The sequence below is a fragment of the Herpailurus yagouaroundi genome, unplaced genomic scaffold (genome assembly GCF_014898765.1).
Source record: "Herpailurus yagouaroundi ecotype Mexico unplaced genomic scaffold, PumYag 100, whole genome shotgun sequence".
Classification (NCBI taxonomy): domain Eukaryota; kingdom Metazoa; phylum Chordata; class Mammalia; order Carnivora; family Felidae; genus Herpailurus; species Herpailurus yagouaroundi.
Window position 1 is genome coordinate 83,618,751 of NW_024412391.1, and position 24,836 is coordinate 83,643,586.

General features: G+C 38.5%; 1 protein-coding gene across 1 annotated transcript in view; it reads right to left on the minus strand.

The window, feature by feature from the left end:
- The window catches only part of COG5 (component of oligomeric golgi complex 5), a 321,373-nt gene that overhangs the window by 23,428 nt on the left and 273,109 nt on the right, over positions 1–24,836 (minus strand). The window contains exons 15-19 of the mRNA XM_040472926.1: positions 23,053–23,163; positions 21,241–21,303; positions 11,923–12,026; positions 7,476–7,713; positions 1,433–1,509 (exon numbers count right to left, since the gene is read on the minus strand). Of these exons, the coding sequence (XP_040328860.1) occupies positions 1,433–1,509; positions 7,476–7,713; positions 11,923–12,026; positions 21,241–21,303; positions 23,053–23,163 (593 nt within the window). The remainder of the gene's footprint in view (positions 1–1,432; positions 1,510–7,475; positions 7,714–11,922; positions 12,027–21,240; positions 21,304–23,052; positions 23,164–24,836) is intronic.

The window sequence follows — 24,836 nt, forward strand, 5'->3', positions numbered from 1 at the left end:
TTTTTTAAAACCCAACACTGTAAAAGGCACATTTGAGGAAAATAACTTGGGTTCTTGTTTTGGCATTAAAAAGAACAGGGCTCTCAATCAACAACCTTGGATTCTTACATTTCAAGTGACATCACGCCTGAATTTTCTACTATCAAAAGCGTGGATGGCATAAGACACTGAAGAAATCATTTAAAGGCCATACTTCTTATTGATTACCCTGGTTTCTACTTCTGAGTCAGTTTTTAGCAAACTGCATGCCTGGAATCTCTTCACTTACCTTTATTTATTTATTTATTTATTTATTTATTTATTTATTTATTTATTTATTTTTTACGTTTATTTATTTTTTTGGGACAGAGAGAGACAGAGCATGAACGGGGGAGGGGCAGAGAGAGAGGGAGACACAGAATCGGAAACAGGCTCCAGGCTCTGAGCCATCAGCCCAGAGCCCGACGCGGGGCTCGAACTCACGGACCGCGAGATCGTGACCTGGCTGAAGTCGGACGCTTAACCGACTGTGCCACCCAGGCGCCCCTCTTCACTTACCTTTATAAAGAAACGTTCAAAGACCATTATGGTCTTGGATATTCCAGACAGTTTTATCAGGTTTCCCCTCTAGAATGCTGTGGTCACAAAATGGGTATTTATGTTTGGTCCCCTCGGCCCACAGGGTTGGTCATCTTTTTGAACGTATACATTTTCTATGTGTGCTACGATGTTATTCAGCTTATTGAATAAACAGCCATAGCTGTTAAGCTATTCGGTGTTCCTTACAGTCTGAAGTGGTGGAAGGCCTAGCTCAGCATCCAGCACTGCAAAGGATTTTCCCATAAATTAGTATATTCTTAGGTAGTGGATTCGAAGTAACTGTTTTTCTTTTTGAACTGGTCTCTAGGAAGTTCAATCATAAATTTGTGCTCAACTGCATTAGCCCATCTTTCTAGTTACTCCCTACATCTTACCACTAAACTCTTTTAATATTCTATTTAATAGTTTTGCTATGGAGTCTAACCTCTGACCTTTTCAGAGGTAGGTTAGATTGAAAATGATATATGAACAAATGAAAACTTCAGAAAAAGATGCCTATATAATTATTAACCGCCTGGTATTACTACTCAATCTATTTCTGTAAGAATGAGTAGAAAAAAAAAAAATCTTCCCTAGAAAGAACATAATAAAATTCATCAGCTTGGTCTTATGAATTTTAACTAAAAAGTCACACACATGCATGCACACACACACAATCACTGCACATAATTCTCTATGGGTTTCTGGTTTGAATAATAACTTTTAAGATAAACCATATGAAATTGCCATTGCTGTAGGTCATAAAATGGTTGAATATTGGCAATTCCGTATTTTTCAACATGAACAGCGGGAAAGGATTTATCTGTTAATAGAATCTGGATATATCAACAGCAATAAAAGAACTAGGTCTCACCTGAATGACCTCAGCATCCGATAGGACTTTCCTAAATCAGATACTCTTCTGCAGAATGGACTCACAGCCAACTCCATCTGAAACATTAAAAGATACTCCATAGTTTTGTCAGAATATGTCAGAATCCTATTTTGAACTGGGGACACACACACCTGGATAACAGAAAGTTGTAGTTTGCAGTAAACTTAATTTTACCTGGACTGTGAGGAAAAATCTGAAATTCAATAAAATTTAATAAAAGGCAAGAACTTAGATAACTTTTGCATTTACTAAAGGAATGTAACATGACACAAGAAAATAGAAGAACATTTTTTTGGTTATGTAAAAGGAGGAGGTTTAGATCTTTTCTCCACTGAAAAATTGGAGAAGGGAAGGTTTTTAGGACTGCATGCCTTACTTTAAGTAGGCATCACAAGTGTTTCTGTATTAAGTATAAATAATGACACTTCTCACCAAGCTGGCCCACGTGATTAAAAGCCCTAACTCTGGAGGAAGCACAACTACGACAAATTCCAAATCTACAATGACTACCGTGTGGCCCCGGACTTCACTTCTTTTTCCAGGTTCCCATCTGTCAAATGGAGACAGCACTAATGCACAGAAGTATACAAATAAAATAGAGAATTCCACAAAGCAATATGAGTGATCATGCAGTAGGTGCTTGTTCAATGGCAGCAATTATTACCGGCATTTTTTTAAACTTTCCCCCTTTTACATTATTAGCAAGTTAATTTGCTTCCTGACTCAAGAACTACTGGTTTCACTTTATTTTCCTCCTTTGACAAGACATTTTACTTGTCATTAAAGGGAGATGTAGGCTATCTGTTCTTTATCTAGCAAGTGCAAAGTTTTCGCATATGCGGATCTCAGATAGTAAACCGTTTTTCCTCTCTAGCTATCAACAGAACCCTGGTAAAGAATAGTTTAGAAAATGTCTGAAAAAAATTATGCAGCATCTTCCTTCAAGAAAAACACAGGAATGGAAAGTAGAGCTTCTGTCCTGCTGGTCATCCTTCTAAAATATTGCTCAAATCTTCCCTACTGCAAGACCATGGAGACCTAAACAATCACTCATCTGAGAAACATTTTTGATTCCCTATTAATTGACAGGCACCAAGTTAGACATTGGAATGAGAAGATAAATTAGAGTATCTTGCCTTCAGGGACCTCTTTCAAATTTAGTGAAGATTATCTATCTATCATAAAGGACTGGTGTATACTTTTATTTTAAGAGAGACAAAGTGAATGAATGGAGGAGGGGCAGAGAGAGAAGAAGAGAGAGAACCCCAAGCAGGCTCTGCACAGTGAGCGTAGAGCCCAACACGGGGCTCAATCTCACAAACTGTGAGATCATGACCTTAGCTGAAGTCAAGAGTCGGATGCTTAACCAATTGAGCCACCTAAGCGCCCCATCTTTAAACAATATAATTATTACTCATCAAAATCATAAAAAGCTGTATGTGCATATACATACACATACATATACTGCATATACATATATACATACACATGATTATTACTAAGCAAAATAACAAGTGTGATACCAAATGTATGAACTGACTGTCATGGGGGAAGTGGAGGGCAGCTTCCTGGAGATGGTTCTGAGGGGAACTAGTGGAATTTCTAGGTGGAGCAGGTGAAATTTCTCTCCTAACATATAGAAGACACAGAATATGCCCCCTATGTCCTACAGGGAAACCTTAACATGGTTAGAAAACTCTCTAAAATACAGAAAATTAAGTAAATGAAAAGGGAGAAGCTCATGGTTTAAGAAAGTCAGGATTCTTGCCAACAAAGCAAAACAGAGCAGGTTGAAGCCAGTGTTCTCAAACAAGACAGTGAGTCCTTGGGACCTGTTTAGTTTCTTCACTTGATGGAATTACTGGTTTCCTTCAGGATGTGGCATTTATTTTACACTGAGCACAAAGTAAAAGTGCTATTATCATGGATCTCTGATTTGGTAATTCCAATCATATACGTGTGTGTGTGTGTGATGGTTTTTACACACTGAGATTACATGAAGTATTTTTCATGAAACATTTTTGTCATTTTTTTCAATCACCCTACTGGGCTTCACCATCTTCAAAGATTAAACCAAAAAACCTTTGCCTCAGCACTTGAGCAGGATGAAATGTTAAAGCAAATTTAAGTAGCTAGGGAAAAATTACAATATAAGAGAATAAGACCTTGAGTTGCTGTGTAACCTCTGATGATACCGGAGATTTCTATGCCATGGGACAATTTCAAAATTATTCAATGTTTAAAATAAACAAAGGACCTCTAGGCTACTGAAAACCATTTTCTTCTGCCAGAATTCCATTAAACAATAAAGGCCATGTTTCCAAAGGGCAGGAGTGTTCCTTTTAGAGGAGGTGACTCTGCAATTAGCCGTGGATGCACAAATGGCATGTTCAAACGCCTCTCTCTCCCCCCTCTCTGGTTCAGAGGAGGCGAGCGGTCAGCTGCAGGCACGGTGAACTAATTACAGGGCCGCTCCATACCCACTGCAGACATTTGGTTAACCACAGGGCATCTGTGGATATTCCTACCGCTCTCCTGCCTGACACTGCTCAGGGGAAAAGGCAACTGGAATGGAAATCTTGATAATTTTGTTTTCTTTTCTAAATTTATATTTTCAGGCCAAAAAACTATACACACACACACACACACACACACACACACACACATATATGTATATATGTATATATATGTGTATATGTATGTGTATGTGTATGTGTATGTGTATGTATATGTATATTTAAAAGGCACCAGAAGACCTATAAATAGAAACTGCTAGGAGGACCACTGAGTAAATAATTTAATGCCAATTCCACTAGCCATCCCCTCCCTCAGGGTAGAAAGGATATTGAGGGGCAGAGGGAAGTGTGTGTTTCAAAGGGCAGTGTAGACAAATCCCTGGAGAGATTCTGAGTCAGCAGACCCCAATGGCCTTGAACAAGCTTAGTGTTTTAGAACTGCTGTGTGATTATTGTAGACACAGAGAGCATGTGGTCACAGCAGGGAATTAATTACCTGTAGGAAACCACCTCATGCCCGTGACCTGATTCCTAAGGAGGCTGCATGTCGGGTACTTCCCTCACCACGAACCCTCCAGATGGCACTGGGCAACTACTCCCCCTCTCACCTGTGCAACAGTGCCAGAGGGGACAGGTTAGGATTCCTAAAGAAATCTTTAAGACATACCATCATCTGTCTTTGCAAGCAGACTGAATGACAGCTAGGCAGCAGTCCCTAACCTACTCCTATGGGTCTCTTCCTGGGCTTCTTCTCTGTTTTTTTTTTTGTTTTTTTTTTATGCCAGAAGAGTGGGCACTTTTAAAACCCGGAGAGGATTTGTGCGTTCTTGATTCCAGTGGCCTCGATGGCTTTGTTTCATTTTGAATACAAACTGATAGAACTTTCAATAACGAGGCAGTCAAAAGGCTTTCCAGTCCCCAGCTGATGCCAGTCATGAATACAAATGTCAGAGTAATGCCTTCTAAGTGTTTTGACTCTCTGAGGAAGACACGTCCGATCAAATACGATCCAGAAAGCTGAGGCGCAGCACCGTACAACTGCAGGTGTGGCAAGAAACCAGGTCAAATTAAACCCAACTCACTGTAATTTTTGTAAATGGGGGTGTAGCTGGATATCACTAGCCAAAGCTACTAGGCACAACGTGATTAACTCTGATAGGGCTTCCTCCCATCTCTCCTGTGCCCACAGCCCACAGGGTGGGGACTGTATGCAAGCTGGGTGGCAGGATGCTCTGAAGTGGGGACACATGCACAGTCCGGGAGGGAACAAAGGAGTCAGGGAAACAGACCTCACGCTGAGTAGATGCTGCTGCTTCTATATTTAAGAAATGGAAAAGAGAGGCTGTCCTGGAGCCTTAGTTAGTAATGAGGACTAATGAGTTTCACTGATCTTAAGGGAAGGGAGCTGAGAAAAGGTTTGGTTTACTGGGCGACATGTCTTAAGGAAGAAGAAATGCCAAATAAAATTGTGAATGATGTGGTTTCTGGAAGGTGGGAGTCAACCCACCCCCGGCTGCCTTGCATTTGGAGCAGGTGCTGGGTGTGGCAGCAAGGGTCACAGGACAATGCTCTCCATCTTTCAAGACTCATAAGGGAACATCACATAAAAATCAGCAACGAAAAGCCTGCGGCGCAGCAGGCAGCGCCCTCATCCTGGCGGTCTCTGCTGTCTCTCTCTGCTCCTGGCCACTCTGATTGCAGTGCAGCCTCCAGGAAAGTGACTCAAGGACCAGCTGGAGCAGAATGCAAACAAACCGGTGGGGGAGGGAGCCCCAGGGAGCCAAGAGGACAGGAACAGAAAAAACAAAATTCTGGAGGAAAGGGGGAAAGAAAACAGACACCCGTTTGAGTAGAGCTCAGGGTGTTTCTAACAAGAGCACGACTTGGTGCACGGCTGTGCCCTCAGTCCAGCCAGCGGCCTGGAGCCAGTAAGGGACAAGTAACACACTGCTTATGTACGATCCTTAACACGGAGTGTTAACCTGTAACAACAAAACAAAGTGTGCAAGGGCATGAGAACGAAGCTGATGAAAGTGGAAAAAGGTCAAAGGAGCAACACAAATGGTAACATTTAACTTCTGTTTCTATGCCTACGCCACTAAAGGCCTATTCCCCAAAGAAGGTTCTTTACTATGGTCTGGTGGTCTCCAAATCATGTGGAGATGAAAATGACTAATCCTGGCCCAATTCGTATGCAAAGAGTCTGGCTCTTGAAATGTGAGATAATGTACCTGGTCCCTTTTGTGCCCCTATCAGGTACAAGGGAGTGTCTGACAATCACCCCCGTACAAGTAGTGCACATCTTCTCAGCAAGGGAACAGTGAACCCAGACTTGTCCCCAGATACACACAGGGATAAATAAGGACATTAAAATTTGACTATCTTTATAAGCAGGGGGGATCTGGCAAACTACGAACAACCCATCTGAATAACTATTTAGACTAGTAAAGTTAACAGCTTGGAGAGGCTTGAAAAATCAGTTTGCCTTTGGGGCGCCTGGGTGGCTCAGTCAGTGGGGCATCCGACTTCGGCTCAGGTCATGATCTCACTGTTCGTGGGTTCGAGCCCCGCGTCAGGCTCTGTGCTGACAGCTCAGAGCCTGGAGCCTGCTTCGGATTCTGTGTCTCCCTCTCTCTGTGCCCCATCCCCGCTCATGCTCTCTCTCTCTCCCTCAAGAATAAATAAAGCATTAAAAAAAATTAAAAAAAAAAAAGAAAAAAGATGAGTTCACATTTGACATACTATGTAAATATGAATGATCTGTTTCTGAATCTTTTAACTCAACTATATGTTTGAGGGGTTTCTTCTCTGCCTCTGATATTGTTGAAAGGCTTCCAAAAAATCTGTCTAAAGGAAAAAGGAAAAAACCCTTTCTGTAAGAGGTGATCATGGTTCGAGAGCCTGGAATGATTTCAAACCTGGCCATACACAAGAAAGGTACTCTGTTCAACAGAAAGAGACCAAATAATCAGACCCTTTATCTAGATGGTCCAGTGTGCATCTAAGTGAATTAGAACATTGTCTTGGAATACTGAGCTGGCCACTAGAGGATTACAGACATGCTGGGAGCTTTTTCTCTTTACGTGCCAACAGGCAGCACCTTTACAGTTCATTGCCTATATTATTTTCCAGCAAAATTAATTAATTACTCTTATCAACATTGATCTCATAGGATAATAATAAGAAAGCCCTACATTACAGAAAAATGGGACATGTTTCTGTAATGTGGAATGAACCACTTCACCTTAACTTTGAAATCTCAAATACGAGTGATGACTCTTTTATTAAATAAAGAAAAAATATCTGGCATGAAAGTATGTCTAAACTCTTCTCTCTCTCTCTCTCTTTTTTTTTTTTTTTTTACCAATTCAGTTTAAATGAATTTATTTTTCTTTATTAAAGCTTCAACTCTTTAAAGCAGTAAAAGAACACATACTCAGTCTTTCAATAAATAGGTAATATAGAGGCTGAAACATTTCCCCCTTTGTAGCTATGCATCAATTTACCTGAGCAAAATCAGCTGCAAGTCGTACCTTCCCACCTTCGCCAAGAAGTCTTATGAGACTGGCATTGCGAATAAAAAGTTCAATTGCTCTTTGGGCAATAGCTTCCGTGTTGTCAAAGACAAAATCCAAGCATTCAAAGTGGTTAAAGTAGTCACTCATAACTCTAGCAATGAAACCTTGAAGCTCCTTCATGTACAGAGAACAAGGAACATCAGGCTTTCCTGAGCTGGATAATGACCTGCAAAAGGGAGAAAACAGGCAATGCACTAACAGTCAGTATTTAACTTTTGCCTGCCGCTCCCCACCCCTGCCCCGCCAACCCGTCACCTGCTATTTCAGTCCTATGGAATTTTTTCCCTCAATGGTAAAAAAGGTATTGTTTATTTTCCCTAAGAGTTAAAGAGCATAAAACAACGTTTAAATTATAAAAGCCGTTTTAAGATGCTAGGAAGATTACTGAAGAAATCTTAGAATCCTTTTACCTAGAGATTATTAAGAATGAAACGGACAACCATCTGTCTTGGATGATTCACACAGTGCCTTATGCACTCTCTGACCTCTCAAGGTCCTTCGCAGCTTTACAAATCTTCATCCACTCATAGTTTTGCCTGGTTAGTGAATAAATCAATAATGAAGCCTGAAATAGCATTTTACACTTTGTAAGGGCAGAAAACACTGCCTGCCCCAAACAAACGCTTGGCAAAGATATTTCTGCTCCTGTGCTATTTAGTCTGATCAGCCGAATAGTAGATTTCTGACTGTGAAGCTGGTTATGTAACAATACACATGGTATGCAATTTTTTCCTCCCAGATGATGAGGTTTGCAAAGGCTTTAATTTGGATCAACAGATGATGCCAGCTGATGCTCCATGAAATACTATTTATAATTTATAAATGTTTATAATTGCTCTTTAAGGAGTATATTAAAAGAATGTGAAATATTTATAGGAAAGAAATTATACCCAAATTAGAAATCACCTGATATTAATTAGCTAACCAATGAGATCATTGGCTACAAAGTGCTGAATCTTCTTCAAAAAACGAGTGTTCCCATATTCTGAGAATGACGTAGAAAGAGTGGCAACGGTCTAGAGAACAACAGATATGACTCAAGTGCCCAGAGCAAGAGAATAAGGTGAACTTCATTATCTTCAAAGACAGCAATGAATGGTTATTATCAAAGGATACTAACCAAAGGTCTTCTATTTCTAGAAGTAGACAGAAATAGAGAAACCAGTCTTAAGTTCTGGCAGGAAGAGATTTTGTTTGGTTATAAGACAGAACGTCCTGAGGCGAGGCCACTGGGGGGCATGGTGGAATGCTGCCGCATGCAGGGTCACACGGTGGAGGGCTGCTTGGGTACGAGTGCAGAGACGGCCTCAGTAAGTGAGGGCAATCTTCACGTGGGGTATGGGTTTGCCAGATTCAGACACTGCATGGCCTATCTGCATTCAGTTCAAAAGTCAAGGTTGGAAAAAAACAAGGACACCAATCTCTTTCATAGTTTCTTGTGCTTTATCAAAAGCACTGTTGTTATCTTAGTACTCCTCCAGAGGAGTATTTCAAGAATTTTAATCTGGTTAATTGAAATTATTTCCATGAGGATTAGAAAATAAAATACTAAAACAAATTCCTTAAGCACGTGTCAATGTAAGTAAAATGATCCAGTGGACAAAATTTTGAAATAGGTATTATCAGTTCTCAGTGTGGATTAGAAGCCTGACTGAAATTTACTAGAATGCAAAACTGGCTTGGCCATCGCTAAAGCTCAGTTTTCCCAATTACCCCAAAGCTTTTGGTAAGAGATTTTCAACTGATAGAGTGCAGAAGTTGAAGGGCCTTCACAGTGAGAGCTGCACGCACAAGTCGAGGGTAGACCGAACGCACGCCTGAGAAGTGGCAGACGTTCATCCTCATGTCACCAAGACTTTTGGTGTGCGTGTGTGCTCTGCGCCCATCAGAGGTGCACATCCATCGCTTCAGGATCTAGAGTCTTCCTACTTTTACTGCCTTCCTTCCCCATGCAAAGCTATAACTGGACAGGAGCCATTTTACACTAAATAAAAGAATTTCGGTCAATGTACTATGTCAATCAGACATTTATGTTTCAAGCTTTATCTAATTTGGAAAGAAAGACACTGGTCCTATTAAATACATTTCAAATACCAGGAAACCAGGTTGAGCATTACTTTTTAAATAGCAGAGGGATTCTGTAACCCACCACACTCCACATAAGGCTGGCTGACAAGGTTAACCTGCTTTATTCCTTGTACCTAAAATAGGTATAGAGGGCTTCAAAGAGCAGATGGTCACTATTATTTTTCCAACTGTGACTCCTGGGGGCTGGCCCTACAATAAAAGTGAATTTTCCTTCTTGAACAATTTAATCTAACCTTACCTTATGTTTCATATAAGCCAAACATTTCATATATGGAATGACATGACAGAATTACTAATAACAAAGTTCTAGAAAGTGAGAAAATTACTGTCATGGCACAACAATTTTAAATGCACCATGAAACAGTGTTCCACACTCCTACAAGGACACATGTGGAAAACGACTATCAGTGGACTCTCAAATGTCTGCCATATATAGAGAGAGGGCTTAAATGGAACCATCAAAAGCCATTTGAGAAAACAAATTAAGGACAGTGTCATACACATTAAAATAATGCTTCGTACTCATGGCAACCTATCAGTGGTAATCTGGCTCCCTAGCATTTAAGCAAACTAGTAAGGATGTAGCTATTGGGAGAGCCAGCTTTTAATGTCTAATCCGTTATCTACAGGCACAAGCTGTGGCTCGCCAACACAGCTGCTGAAGTATTATCTGATTGCTCTTATAGAATGAGCCTTCATTTTTGTTTCCTTTTCAGAGGCATTGATAATCAGTCTAACTGGAACATTTCAGATCACCTTTGAACAAAATTCATTTCTTTCCAAATACTGCTAAATCAACAGTTTTGTGCTATCTCCAAATATTATAGTCTTTGGCCTATAATCCACTTCACCCTTCTGTGCTTCATGTCATTATTAAAAACAGAGACTGACCTTTTCACCCTTCAAAAGATACTGTGTAGGGGCACCTGGGTGGCTTGGTCACTTCAGCGTCTGACTTCAGCTCAGGTCATGATCCCATGGTTCGTGAGTTCGAGCCCCGCATCAGGCTGTGTGCTGACAGCTTAGAGCCTGGAGCCTGTTTTCGATTCTGTGTCTCCCTCCCTCCCTCTCTTTCTCTCTCTGCCCCTCCCCCGCTCACTCTCTGTGTCTCTCAAAAATTAATAAACATTTAAAAAATTTTTAAAAAATACTCTGCAAATGAAAGAAGTGATTTGAAAAATTAAAGGACAGTGTAGAACTCATACAATTTTCTACAAACAGCTAGACTAGTGGCTGAACATTTAATAAAGTAGATATTTAAACAACATGAATATAAATAGAAATAGGAAAATTCAAAAATAGTAACTATGAACTAGGAATATAAAACACATATCGACATATTAATATTTGAATATTTAAGTCTAGAGTGGTTAAGTTTAAAAAAAAAATCACGGGGCACCTGGGTGGCTCAGTCGGCTAAACGTCCCACTTCGGCTCAGGTCATGATCTCACAGCTTGTGAGTTCGAGCTCCGTGTCGGGCTCTGTGGTGTCAGTTCAGAGCCTGGAGCTGCTTCGGATTCTGTGCCTCTTTCTCTCTCCGCCCCTCCCCCACTCACGCTCTCGCTGTCTCTCAAAAAATGAATAAATGTTAAAAAATCACTCTAAGCATGTGCAAATAACTATTCCAAACTCTCTATAAATAATGTCCTGGCCATTTTACTCTCCTTAAAACAATTTCAGTGAACACTGGGTTAGGGCCTATGATTCTTATTCTCAAGACAACTATGACATAGATAAGAAGTACTCTTGTGAAACAGCTGTGGAATACTACCCAAGCATTGATGGCCGGGTGTGACGTGACCAGATTGAATTGCCACAAAACTCTGAGAAAGGAAAATCATTCTTGCAGGGAGCTGAGATGCAGCGTGCCTTCAAAGCCAGAGCAGGACTCAGACCAGCGTAGTGGCAGAGGAGGGACATTTTATACAAGAAATAACATGCCTATGCCACAGGTCAAGTACAGGGTGCTTGCGAGAAGTAAGGATAAAGATGAACTTGGAAAGAGAAGACGTACCAACTGCCAGAAGTCCTGAATTATGCTGAGTCCCATAGATGTTAATGATTCTATGTTTCAAAGGCAGGAGAGCAATGATGCAAACAAGAATTGAAAAATTTTAATCAGCTAATGGCACTCACAATGGATAAAACAGTGTGAGGTTGGAGGCCACGCCCGCCATGAGAGGAACAAGCCCTGTGTGGGAAGAGACTTCGGGAAGAAGGGTGGAGGTGGGTCAATGAAAGACAAATGTAGCAAAGGTTACTGAAATTGTGGTTGGAAGTGCTTACCCAGAAAAATCTTCCTGATGCATGGTGATGATTATGGCCTCTATAGCATCTCCCACGGAAGTCAGTAAGGGGTGCACAGCACTTCCCATAAGAACATGGATCGTCTAAAAAGAAAAAGGAAGGACAGGCAAAATTAAAGACCAACACACAGAAATTTGAGATGGGAGAAGCACCCAAAGGTTTTATATCGAATTCCGACTATATACAGTTTAACTGCAATAACTCAACAGAAGTCTGTTCCTCTCCCAACTGCTGTTGCGAATGATCTTTAAAGCTGAAAATATGTGGAACATAGCACCGAACATTTCAACTCCCCAACTTCTCTCAAATGTTCAAGAAGTTTCATGGTCACATGAGCCCTGAGGAGTGGCCCTTATAAAGATCAAACAAACACACTGTGCCAAGTTTCTGGAAAGAGTGAGGTAAGACCCAGAGGGACTCTTGTCAGTGCAGACACAACCAGAACAACATGGCATGCTCTCCAGCAGAGTGAGCATAATAAATATGTGGTATTTCTTGTAGGGCAGGACAGTTAGGCCTTTCGGGGACTAGGTTCCTGTTTGGCAGGAGTGCTTTTGGTACTGGGTATCATCTCCCTTCCCAATCTTTATCCTTACTTCTCACAAACATCCTGTACTTGAGCCTCTGGCCTGGGCGTGTTACTTCTTATTTCTGTTGTCACAACTGGGCCGGGCAAGGTGTTTGCCACTGGCATCTAGTGGGTGGAAGACAGAGACACTGCTCAACAGCCTCCACTGCACAGGACAATCTCCCACAACAAAGAACTACCTGGTGTAAAATGTCAATAATGCTCACATTGAAAACTGTTCTACACTGAGGTATAATCACTGGTTACATTATGGAAGACCCTTGGCCTTAGTTATGGGTTTTTAGTGTGAAAATATTACCTGGGCCTCAGTACACACTTAAAATCTAAAATGTAAGTATATTATGTATGCCTCACTGGTGACTACACACAATGAAGACAGATGGCTTTGGCTCATACAAACAATAGAAATAAATCGGAAAAGGTTAAATAGGACCCGTATCCATTAAATTCCTAAATATCATCTCTAGCCCTTAATCTCTGGTAAAAGTAAACATACAGTACATGGGGATTGAGAGAGACAGGGAGGCAAGGAGAGACAGAGCAAATGCCTGAGCAAGAGCATACAGCTTGCCCTCAAGGAGTTCACAATCTAGTGACAGCAGATAATTTCTAGCCATAGTAATGCTCTATAGGGTGCTATGGGATCATGGGAGAAACCTCACTTAAGCTGACATGATCCGAAAGACAGAAGGTACTGCCTACACCAAATTTCAGAGGTGGGCTGAGAGAGTACACATTAAAGGTATGGTTGCCTGGGAAAGATGATGCACTCAACTGCACAGCGTTCAAGACAGACAGGGTGTGAGGTGCCTGCCTGTGTGGAAATAGACTCAGCAGATATACTCTGTAGGCTGCTAAGGAGTTGGGAATTTGCCCTGAAGGGAATGGGAGACCAATGATGGGTTTTAAGCAATGAGAAAATGTGGTTTAAAGATCTGAATGTGGGAAAAATCACATTGGATGGCAGACTGGGTACATAGACTAAAGGCAGTAGTAGTCTCGATGCAAAATGGTGAGTGTCCAAACAAAATCAGAGGCAACAGGAATAGATACAAGGAGACAGGCTGGAGATACTGTGATTAATGATTTGGTGATATTATTAACTGAATGTGTGAGTGCAGAAGCAGCAGGTTGATTTGGGGATGGAGAGAAGAAATGATGAGTTCAGATTTGGACATGAGTTTGAAGGACTTATAGGAAATTCACATGGGCTATCAGAAAGAACTGAAATATTTACATTTGTAGTTCTTGACACATTTGACTAGATTTGGTAGTCTTTGGCTTCTAAGAGGGAAGATGAAGCCAAAAGAGTCAATGAGATACCAGAGGATGGTTTGTAGAGTAAGGCTAAATGCCATTTTGAGGTCTTTCAGAAGAAGAGGAGTCCTTGAAGGACTAAAAGGGGTAAGATTATTTATTTAGTATATATTATGTGCGGAGAACTATGGTATATGCCTCACATATTATAGTTCCACTTTAAATTCAATTATTCCTTCCTTTAAGAATATTAAAATCTCTAACTCATAGGTGATGAATCTAAAGTAATTTATAGATGGGGAAACTAAAGTGAAGTTAAGGAGACTGTCCTTAAGTGAGCAAGTAGAAGAGCTGGGATTTCCTACACACAGGTGACTCCACTGAGCTTTCGGTTATGCTTTGCCCACTTAGGGCAGAGAAGTAAGAAGAGATTTTAGAGTATGGTAGAAATGACTGAACAAGAGTTCAAGAAAGAAGACTCTGGTATGAGAGAGTGAAGTGTCTAACTACAGATCCTTCTACAAACAATTATGGAAAACAAACCAATAAAAAGCCTACTGTAGAGTCGTAGAGATGGGAAAAAAGCAGGCATTTTTAGAAGAGTGTGGAAATCTAGAGCAAGCAATCAGAGGAGAGTGAGTTTTCCATTTTCTGTGACTTGGCTCAAAGAGTGTCTATCGTCATGACAGTGGCAAGGCTGGGTCGCTAAAACTGTGAAAGTAAAAAAAAAAGAAAACAAATCCTGCAGTCTTTTAGGCCAAAAGAGCAATGGAAAGGGGCCCTGGTTCAACCAGGGCAATTAGAAAGTGAGAGAGGAACCTCAGATGGGAGAGAGCCAGAGAAGAATGGCTAATTCTATATTTAAACTCAGCACTAGTCTTCAGCTGACTCATCAATCGTGCCTGTGCAAAGCAAACAAAAAATGGCTGCCAACAAGGCTTCACTGGACTGAGGTCTAAGGCATGGCCAGCTGCAGGTACGACAGTGTACAGTTAGAGCCCAGTCAAGCTGATTAATCGCTAAAGTAACATCAACACTCAGGAGCAATGTAAAAAAAATACTGAGTCTACACAACATTAACATTCACAATATCCAGGATATATTAAAAAATCACTACATAAACAAAAAGCTAGAAAATGTTATCAATTTTCAAGGTAAAAGATAATTCACAGCTGCCATCCCTGAGATGATCCAGATTCTACAATTATTAGGCAGGAACCTTGGTGAGGTAAAGAAAGAAATGCTCACAATAAATATTAGGAAACCTCAGCAGAGTGACTGAATGTGTAAAAAAAGAACCAAATGGATATTTTATTATTTATTTTTAAAAAATGTTTATTTATTTATTTTGAGAGAGAGAGAAAGTGCAAGCAGCAGAGGGGCAGAGAGAGAGGGAGACAGTCTCAAGCAGGCTCCATGCTCAGCATGGAGCCCGATGTGGGGCTCAATCCCATGACCTGAGATCATGACCTGAGCCAAAATCAAGAGTTGGACGCTTAACCAATAGAGTCATCCAGGTGCCCCACAAAAATGGATATTGTAAACTAAAAACAAATTGCACTACATGCATGTAGATGTAAATGTACTTCCATAAATAAGAGGTTTCTATATTTTACATAACATGGTGCAAAATTACCTCTATGAAGACTATGAAAACTTAAGGATTTATAGGGTAATCCCTAGAAAAACCACTAAAAAAAAAAAAATCGCATGAAGAGGTATATATAAAAATCTAATAAATTAATTAAAATGGAATTCAAAAAATTTTTCAAAGAATCCAAAAGAAAAAACAATAGGAGGAAAAGAAAAAAGCAAAAAAAGCCAAACAAATGGGATAAAAAACAAAACTATATATATCAAAATAAAAACTTGTTAATGATTATATAATGTTAATGGACTACACACTCCCATTAAAAGACAGAGATTACCAGAACAGACAAAAAGACAACTATATACTGTTTATAGGAGATGTACTTTAAAAATAAAGACACACAGGAATTGAAAGTAAGTGGACAGAAGATATACCATGTAAACATTAAGCATAAAAAGGTTGGAATAGCCAAATTAATATCACATAAAACAAACTGCATGACAGTAAGTATTAACAAAGCTAAAGAGGGCTATTTCACAATGACGAAAACATCAGTTCATCAGGAAGGCATAACAATTGTAAATATGCATGAGACACAGCTTCAGCAGAAGTAGTAAATATCTTCAAAATTGAGGTGTCAAGAATTGACAGAATTAAAAGGTCCACAATCATAGTAGAAAACTAACTTCTGCCTTTCAGCAGTTGATAGAACCATTATATAAAATATCAGTAGAGACAAAAAATATCTGAACACATCACTAAATATATTCCCACTACCTTGACTTAAGTGATATTTATAGAACAATATAGTCAACAACTGCAGAGTAGACTTTTTTGTCAAACCACATGGTTCATTTACCAAGACAGACCACAACACATGCTAGGCCATAAAACAAGACTCAAGCCTTTAAAGAACTGGAATCATACAGAGTATGGTTTCTGATGATAACAGAATTGTATGAAAAAATGAGATATCTAGGAAAACCACAAATAATTGGAATTAAAAAAAAAACCCACTTTTAAATAACTCATGAATCAAAGAAGAAACTGCAAAGGAAATCTGAAAATATTTCAAACTTAATGAGGACAAAAGCACAACATGTCAAAACCAAAGTTACTTAGAGGGAAATTTACAACTTGTTAAATTTATTTGGGAAGGGAAAAGTTCTAAAAATCAATGGTATAAGGCATATTTTTTTTTAAAAAGGCAAAGAAAATCCCAAGTGGAAGTAAATGAAAAAGGCAAAAGCAGAAATCAATGAAAAAGAAAGAGAGAAAATCAAGAAAGTCAACAGTTGGCTCCCTGAAAAGATGAATAAAACTGACAAACCCATAGCTAAACTGATGAAGAAGAAAAGAGAACACAAATATTAATAAAAAAAATTTTTAAAAAGGCTATCACTAGAGGCCCCAAAGACATTAAAAGGACAGTAAGAGAATATCATGTACAGCATTATTCTGACAAATCAGGTAACTTAGATGAATAGACAAATACCTTGAAAGTCACAAAGTATCAAAGCTCATTCAAGAAGAAACGGGTAACTCAAATAGCCTTTTCCCTACTAAACAAATCAAATGTGTAGTTCTAAACTTCCTACAAAGAAAACTACAGGCCCAGATGGCTTCACTGGTGAATTCTATTAAGCATGTGAGAAGAAAATAACACAAATTCTTTCAGATGACAGAATAGGAGGAAATAGTTCCAAACCTAATTAATGAGGCCAGTTTTGATACCAAAATCAGACAAAGAATTACAAGAAAACTACATACCAATATCTCTTATGATTATAGATGCAAACATTGTTAACAAAAATTAAGCATATCAAATTCAGGAATATATAAAAAGGGTAATACATCATAACAAAGGTGGGTTTGACATTTGAAAATCAACTTCTGTATTTTATTAACAGAATAAAGGTGTAAAACAATATTATTATTTCAATAGATAGAGAAAAAACTATTTGATGAAATGCCATTTATATTTTTTAAAAGTTTCAGTAAACTAGGAATAGAAAGGAACTTGCTTAACCTGATAAAGGCCATCTAACACCATACTTAAAACACTAGAATACAGATGGAGTGCTTTCCCCCAAGTCAGGAAAATGCTCACCAAGGTCCACTCTCACCAGTTGTAGCCAACCCTGTACCAGAGCTCCTAGCCAGTGAAACAAGGCATGGAAAACAGGCATCTACCTGTATACAATATGATGTTTACAAAGAAAATGTTCATTCTGGCTACATGAGGCTTCCCACTTATGGGAAATACAAAACAGGAACAGTAGAGGATTAACGACTATCAGAGCAAATGGAGAAAGGAGAATAGATTATATCTCACAAATTCTTTACAAAGCAGGGAAGTGTGTCATACATTTTTCAAAGATTTACCTAAAATAGCTAAGATTACAAAAATATAGAAGTCTCAGCAATCTGGATTATTCTCTCATACAGAACATAAACCCACACAATAAGGGAGAAATGAAAAACTACTATGTTTAAACTTAGCAATACAATCACTATCTATATGAAACAATCCCAGTAATAAATGGATCAGAATTATTGAGCCAAGGTATTTAAATACTTAAGAGCTGAGGTGAGTATAATAAAATGACTCTCATTAATTTTAATTATGCCATCCATGACAAAGTAGATAATTATCAGATGTTAAACCTCAAGCCTAAAATAACATTTAATTTCAGATAAAATCTCAACAAGGTAGAGAAGAAAAAACTGTTACGTACCCTTCTGTGTAATTTTAGCAAGTGAAACATATATTTAGTATTTTCTCTATAAAATAATAAAAGCATACAGGTTTTTGGTTCTTGGGATACAATTATTTATACCTCCTACCATTCTACCCCTAACTCAAAGTAAATTTGTACTAAAGTTCCTACAATTTTAGGAAATTCAAGGTTCTCTTTTTTTTTCCTTAAGTGAAAGGGTTTTGTTTTTTACTTAATATGTCATAACAGTTTTTATGATTTAATTTAAAAAGCAACGTCAAAATGGTTTCATTGAGTTCTGTTAACATATGCAATTAAGTCTTTAATTGGCAGGGCCACTTGAACCACCTGCCAGTCTTCTTACCCAATTCTCAAGGACCACACTGGTGAGTCATCACCAAACTGCCCAGCTACGTGAGCTGTTGGCTCTGGTGAGCAAGCCTCAGAGCAAGGGCTGTAGCTGGAGGTCAGGGCAATCTTGCCTGCACTGGCCTCAACTCTCAGCCTACAGTGACTAACAACAGGAACTACCTTTGTTATATGTTAAAAATGCAGATTCAGAGTACATCCGACACTGAATTACAATCTGAAGAATTTCTAGTTTGAATCTGTCGGGAGACTTTTATGATCAGGCAAAGTATAGGCACTCTGTCTTAACCTACAGAGTGGACTTTCTCTAACCATGAGTTGTGATCATTAGGGGTCAAAAAATCACTATCAGAATGTTTTAAAAAGTAATAGATGAGGGGTGCCTGGGTGGCTCAGCTGGTTAAGTGTCTAACTCTTGATATCAGCTCAGGCTGTGAGATCAAGCCCTGCATCAGGCTCCAAACTGAGCGTGGAGCCTGCTTGGGATTGCCTCTCTCTCTCTCTCTCTCTCTCTCTCTCTCTCTCCCTCCCTCCCTTCCTCCCTCCCTCCCTCTCTCTCTCTCTCTCCATTCCCTTCCCCTACTTGTGCTTTCTCTCTCTCAAAATAAATAAATAAAAATTAAAAAAAAAAAGTAATAGAGGAGCATAGAAAACAAAAGCATGTATCACCCAAAATAAGGAAAATATTGTTCTGTGAAACTTTTGTTTCAATTACAGAAATATAGATGTATATCTTACATACATGCAATTATATAGGTATGTATATATTTATAAATGCTTATATATTGTGTATGGGGTCACAAATTAAAATCGATTTCCTATCTTGGGTAGCAATCAAAATATGTTTGATAGCTACTTCTAGAAGACAAAGAAAAAATGTGGAACCACAGAAAAGGAGACTGTGAATTCCCTGCCTGGAAGCAAGAATGTTAAGACCTTTTGGGTTTTCCTATTGGTTTGATTTTATGGTATTTTTATGACCATCAGTAACTTGGACAATTCTTTTCTTGGACAACTCTTTTTTTTTTTTTTTACATTTTTTAAAGTTTTATTTATTTTGAGTGTGTGTGAGAGAGAGAGTGGGGGAGGGGCAGAGACAGAGAGTGGGAGAGAGAGAGAATCCCAAGTAGACTCTGCACTGTTAGCACAGAACCCGATGTGGGACTCAAACTCACAAACTGTGAGATCATGACCTGAGCTGAAATCAGAAGCTTAACTGACTGACCCATCCAGGTGCCCCTTTTTGGACAACTCTTAATAAAAACAATTATTTTAGGATGGTGGCTCTAATAATACTTCATCATAATGAGATGGGCACATTGGGGGAACAGAAAGAATACAGAGAAACATCCAAGTGTGCTTTCACTGTGCTGGGGGAAAAGACTGTCTTCTCCTACCCACATATATGAATTTAGTGTCCTCAAGTTTTGGGGCCTGTAAAATCCCCATCCATGTCACCTGTGGACAGCATTATGACCTCAGAAATTACCTTCTCCCTTAGGATTTGTGACAACATCCTCTAAATCTCTTCCTCAGCAAACTGAAGTTTGCTGTTGAACTGTTGTTCAACAGTGTTGTTTCTTTGTAGCTTCTTACTCCCTAAATAAAAGTATTTGTCCTTGGAATTCACTGGTAGTGCCTGTCTCTGTCTCTGTCTCTCTTTTATCTCTATCTAAGCAACCTAAATCTAACCTGACAGTTGACATCTATTACCTTTGTGCAGTTATATTGTACACCTTACAGTTGCAGAAACTAAGGCAAGAGTAAACTTATTAACTTGTCTGAGGTCATACAGCTAGTTAAATAGCTGAGATAGGATTCATATACTAGTAGTTTGGCTCCTGAGTCTTTGCTACACAGTGTTACTTAGTAAATACTAAAAACATATTTAGTACACAAATGAATGATGATGGCAAGCAAACACAACTCTCTGGGTCAGTGAGGTCTGGATTTACCAGCATTAGGACTTTGAGCAAGCTATTCCAAGTTGTATAAAATAGGGAGAATAATATATAACTTGAACAGTTGCGATCATATTTCAATATATTGCATGTGACTGGCAAGGAGCAGGTACTAAATACAGGGTATCTATTACTACCATAAAAATGAATGATTTCCTTGTTTAAAGAGTTACCTAGTGTCAGCTACATATGGCTCTGAATCTTGTACGATCATTATTTTTTATTAAATTTCCTGGGTATATTTATGTAAGTATGTTAAAAATGGGAATTTACCCTGATTTCACACCTTTCACATACACATTAGAGTCTCTCAACCTTGGCACTATTGACATTTTGGGCCCAATAATTCCTTGTTGTCAGGGCTCTCTTATGCACTGCAAGATGTTGAACAGCATCCCTGGCACTAGATGCCAAGAGCACTCCACTCCCAGTCATGACAATCAAAAATGTCTCTAAACATGGTTAAATGTTCCCTAGAGGACAAAATCACCCTAGTAGGGACTCAATGCTTTACTGGGATAATACTAGGCTGTACTGCCCTGAGATATAGTGAGTACTTGAAGACTCCTGCTTCTCTTGCTTATGATAAAATTATCATAAGTAGAACACAATCTGTAGACACCAACAGGGTCTATTTTTAAGATCTAGAAAATATAAACACACATGTATGCCTTCTCTTTAGGATAATTATCAGCAGCTACTTTTGGTAGAGAATTCTGAATTATTTTTAAAATGTGACAATCTCCCACTCATCCAAACAAATCCTAAAACCCACTGTGATCTGTAGAGTCAAAGATTAAATTCTTTTACCTTTAGGGCTGAGATTATAGTTTGTTCGGCTGCTGGTGGGAATGAGCTCTGACTGGAAACCACCTGGAACAAGGTTTTGATCCAGTTATAGTTGTGCTTAAGTCATTTATTTTTATAAATATTAATTTTGATCATTAACATAATAAAGCTGTTTCTACAGACACATAAAACAGTATCATAACTTCACATTATATCTCCTACATGTTTTAAAAACTTCTTAGTATTTACTAGTTAAGGCAGACTGAACAATACTTTCCTGTATAAAGCAAACGTACTGTATACTTCAAATAATCAAAAGATTAAGAATGTTAAGAGTTGGCTTTCCTTTATTCACTTTAGACAGGCTTTAGTTATAATACTGTAACTTGAAAAGGTCAGTCTAAAGCCGTATTTACATACTTATTTAAAAAAATCACTTTTCTCCAGGCTAACTATAATTTTCAACAAGTCTTTCAAATACAAATGTCAGGGGCGCCTGGGTGGCTCAGTTGGTTAAGCGTCCTACTTCAGCTCAGGTCATGATCTCACAGTTCGTGAGTTCAAGCCCCGTGTCTGGCTCTGTGCTGATAGCACGGAGCCTGGAGCCCATTGAGTTCTGTGTGTCTCCCTCTCTCTCTGCCACTCCCCTGCCCCTGCTCACACTCTGTCTTTCTTCCTCTCAAAAATAAATAAGCATTAAAAAAATAAAAATAAAAATAAAATAAAATACAAATATCAAACAATTTCTTTTTAGAAATCAATACAAATATTATGAACATTCTGAAAGTATCAAGAAAGGCATTTACATCAGCCTAAATAAATAACATTCTTTCATTGATTGCAGTCTAGTTAGAGTAATAATAAAGGGAATGTCAAATACATGATTTATATTTTTTATTTACTTTTGTTTTTTACTTACTCTTCTGAGGTTTGTTAATAAACCTTTAAAATATATTCTGCTTAATGTGTGACATACACTTTTTTGTAAACTCCTAACTGATAAAAGGACTTGTTAAAATTCTAAGTAACTGAACACTGATAATTATTCTAAAATACAATTTAGCATGTTAAATCTCAAATTAAAGGTCATGTTTTCAAGAATGTCATCTAATCTTTAGCCTTCTTCAGGTCCTCTAATTATTTCTCTACTTGCTAAATATTTTGGAAATGGTTTATAGAGAAAAAACACAAGCTACTCAAAAGTCAAAGATTGGGTTGAAAGTGTAGCTTTCCTGGTAATTATAAATACAGTTCATCTTAGAAATAATATATGGTCACCAACAAATTAAAGTTCATCATTAAAAATTACATCAGCAACACAACAGCAAAAAAAAAAAAATCCATCTTCTATTTTCAAGTAGCCATCAGTTATTACACCATAAAAATGCACTGTTTAGGTAGCTCCTTCCCCCTATTTTGGGGCAAAGATAGAACCTTTCCAACATGTTGGAGGGATTAAGAGTTCTCATTCTGTCATTAGCTTTGCTCTAATTTACTACCACCCACATGATATCAAATTATGCTTTTTAATAGGTATGAAATAGTATGATTTACCCTTAAATCATCTGCTCAATAAACTTGATTATACCAACCAAGCCTGATGATCTAGAGTTCTTATGCTTTAAACCAAGTATATAAACAAAAAGTCACACAAATGATAAAGGCCAGAGTCAATAACTGTTTAAAAAGAGTTCATTCCACAGCTTATTTCACACTCACCACGTTTTCATTACTTTCTTTTGCAAAAAATTAAATAATAATTCGTTGTCTATTTGAGGCAAACAGAAAGAAGTTGAAATTAAAATAACTTAATTAAAATAAAATAAAGGTTACCTTTGTTACTGACTGGTGTAACTTATACAGTGAATTCACTACTGCCACATTTCTTCTCTGCCCTTCTGTAAGAGGCCCAATCACCTGACTTGCATCTCCTTGTGTGGACAGCTGTAAGAATTCAACACAAATAGAAATTACCAAAATGGCAGTTCATTTATAACTGGGAAGAAGCTCATGTCCCCTGACCAAAACAAAAAACAAAAAAATGTTAACTGGTAACTTCAGATCGAACACTGGGGACTTTAGGCACAACCAGGAACCTCTATAGAGAGGAAACCCAATCATCATGCCCAAGAAGAACACCCTCCATCACTTCAGAGCTGATGGACCCCGGAGGCACATGTGACCTAAAAGCCCAGTGTGTGCTGTTATTTTCATACATCAGCATAGCACTCCTAGGACATGCCTTCTGGCAGCTGCCAATAGTCTTTCTACTCAAAAACTCAGAAATAAGCCATCAAAAGGAAAAAAAAAAAAAAAAGTAAATGAAGGGAGGGAAGGAGGAACGAACAAAAATAAACCTACATCCTATGTACATCTGGCAGCCATCATAATATGCTCTGAAATGGGTGGTGAAGAGAGGGTTTTACTTTCATTTTTATAGATTAAATTCTTTCAAAAAAAAGAAAGATAGTTAAGATTATACTGTATATGCACAGTCAGTACAAGTGGTATTAAGAACTTTTTACTCCTCACCTTTTAAAAATAATTTTTTAATGTTTATATTTATTTTTGAGAGAGAGAGAGATAGAGCATGAGCAGGGGAGGGGCAGAGAGAGAGGGAGACACAGAATCTAAAGGAGGCTCCATGCTTGGAGCTATCAGCACAGAGCCCTACACGGGGCTCAAACCCATGAGCCATGAGGTCATCAACTGAGCCAAAGTCAGACACTCAACAGACTGAGCCACTCAGGCACCCCTTCACTCCTCTCCCCTTTAATTTACTTCTGAATATATGAGTTTTAGGACATGTAATGCTTTACAGAGTTAATCTAGAATTCCTACAGCTTGATCTAAGAAAATAATCTAAATATAAACTATTTTCATATTGATCAGATTTTAATCCAGTCGTTTCTTAAAGGTGAATTAAATCTGAGTAGGACAAATAAAAAATGATCTAAGTAAACTCTGTAAATGTGTATGCAGATCTCAACATATGAAAAACTGGCCTTTTAGGAGAGCTGAAACCAAGAGTATCTTCTGTTAGAGTGAGCCAAATAAAATCTGGGAGAAAGAAATACTATTTTGCTTTCTACTTTCCTATGACGAACACACACACACAAACATTTAAAAAAATTAAACTCGGGGCGCCTGGGTGGCGCAGTCGGTTAAGCGTCCGACTTCAGCCAGGTCACGATCTCGCGGTCCGTGAGTTCGAGCCCCGCATCGGGCTCTGGGCTGATGGCTCAGAGCCTGGAGCCTGTTTCCGATTCTGTGTCTCCCTCTCTCTCTGCCCCTCCCCCATTCATGCTCTGTCTCTCTCTGTCCCAAAAATAAATAAACGTTGAAAAAAAAATTAAAAATAAATAAATAAATAAATAAAAATAAAAAAAACTCAATGCCCATTTTATCAATTCCTACTTATGATAATAAAATATTTAAAAATATGAAAATTTGCAATTAAAATGAAGGGAATATTCCTTTGTTAATGTTACAACCCATGGCAATGGCTACTAAGTCAACGTGGGGCTTTTTGACATCAAGTTAAAGAGCTCCAATTTCTTTTGCCTTTCCTCATGGACCTGGTCACCAACTTGCAATCAAGTTGAACTCTAAAACTG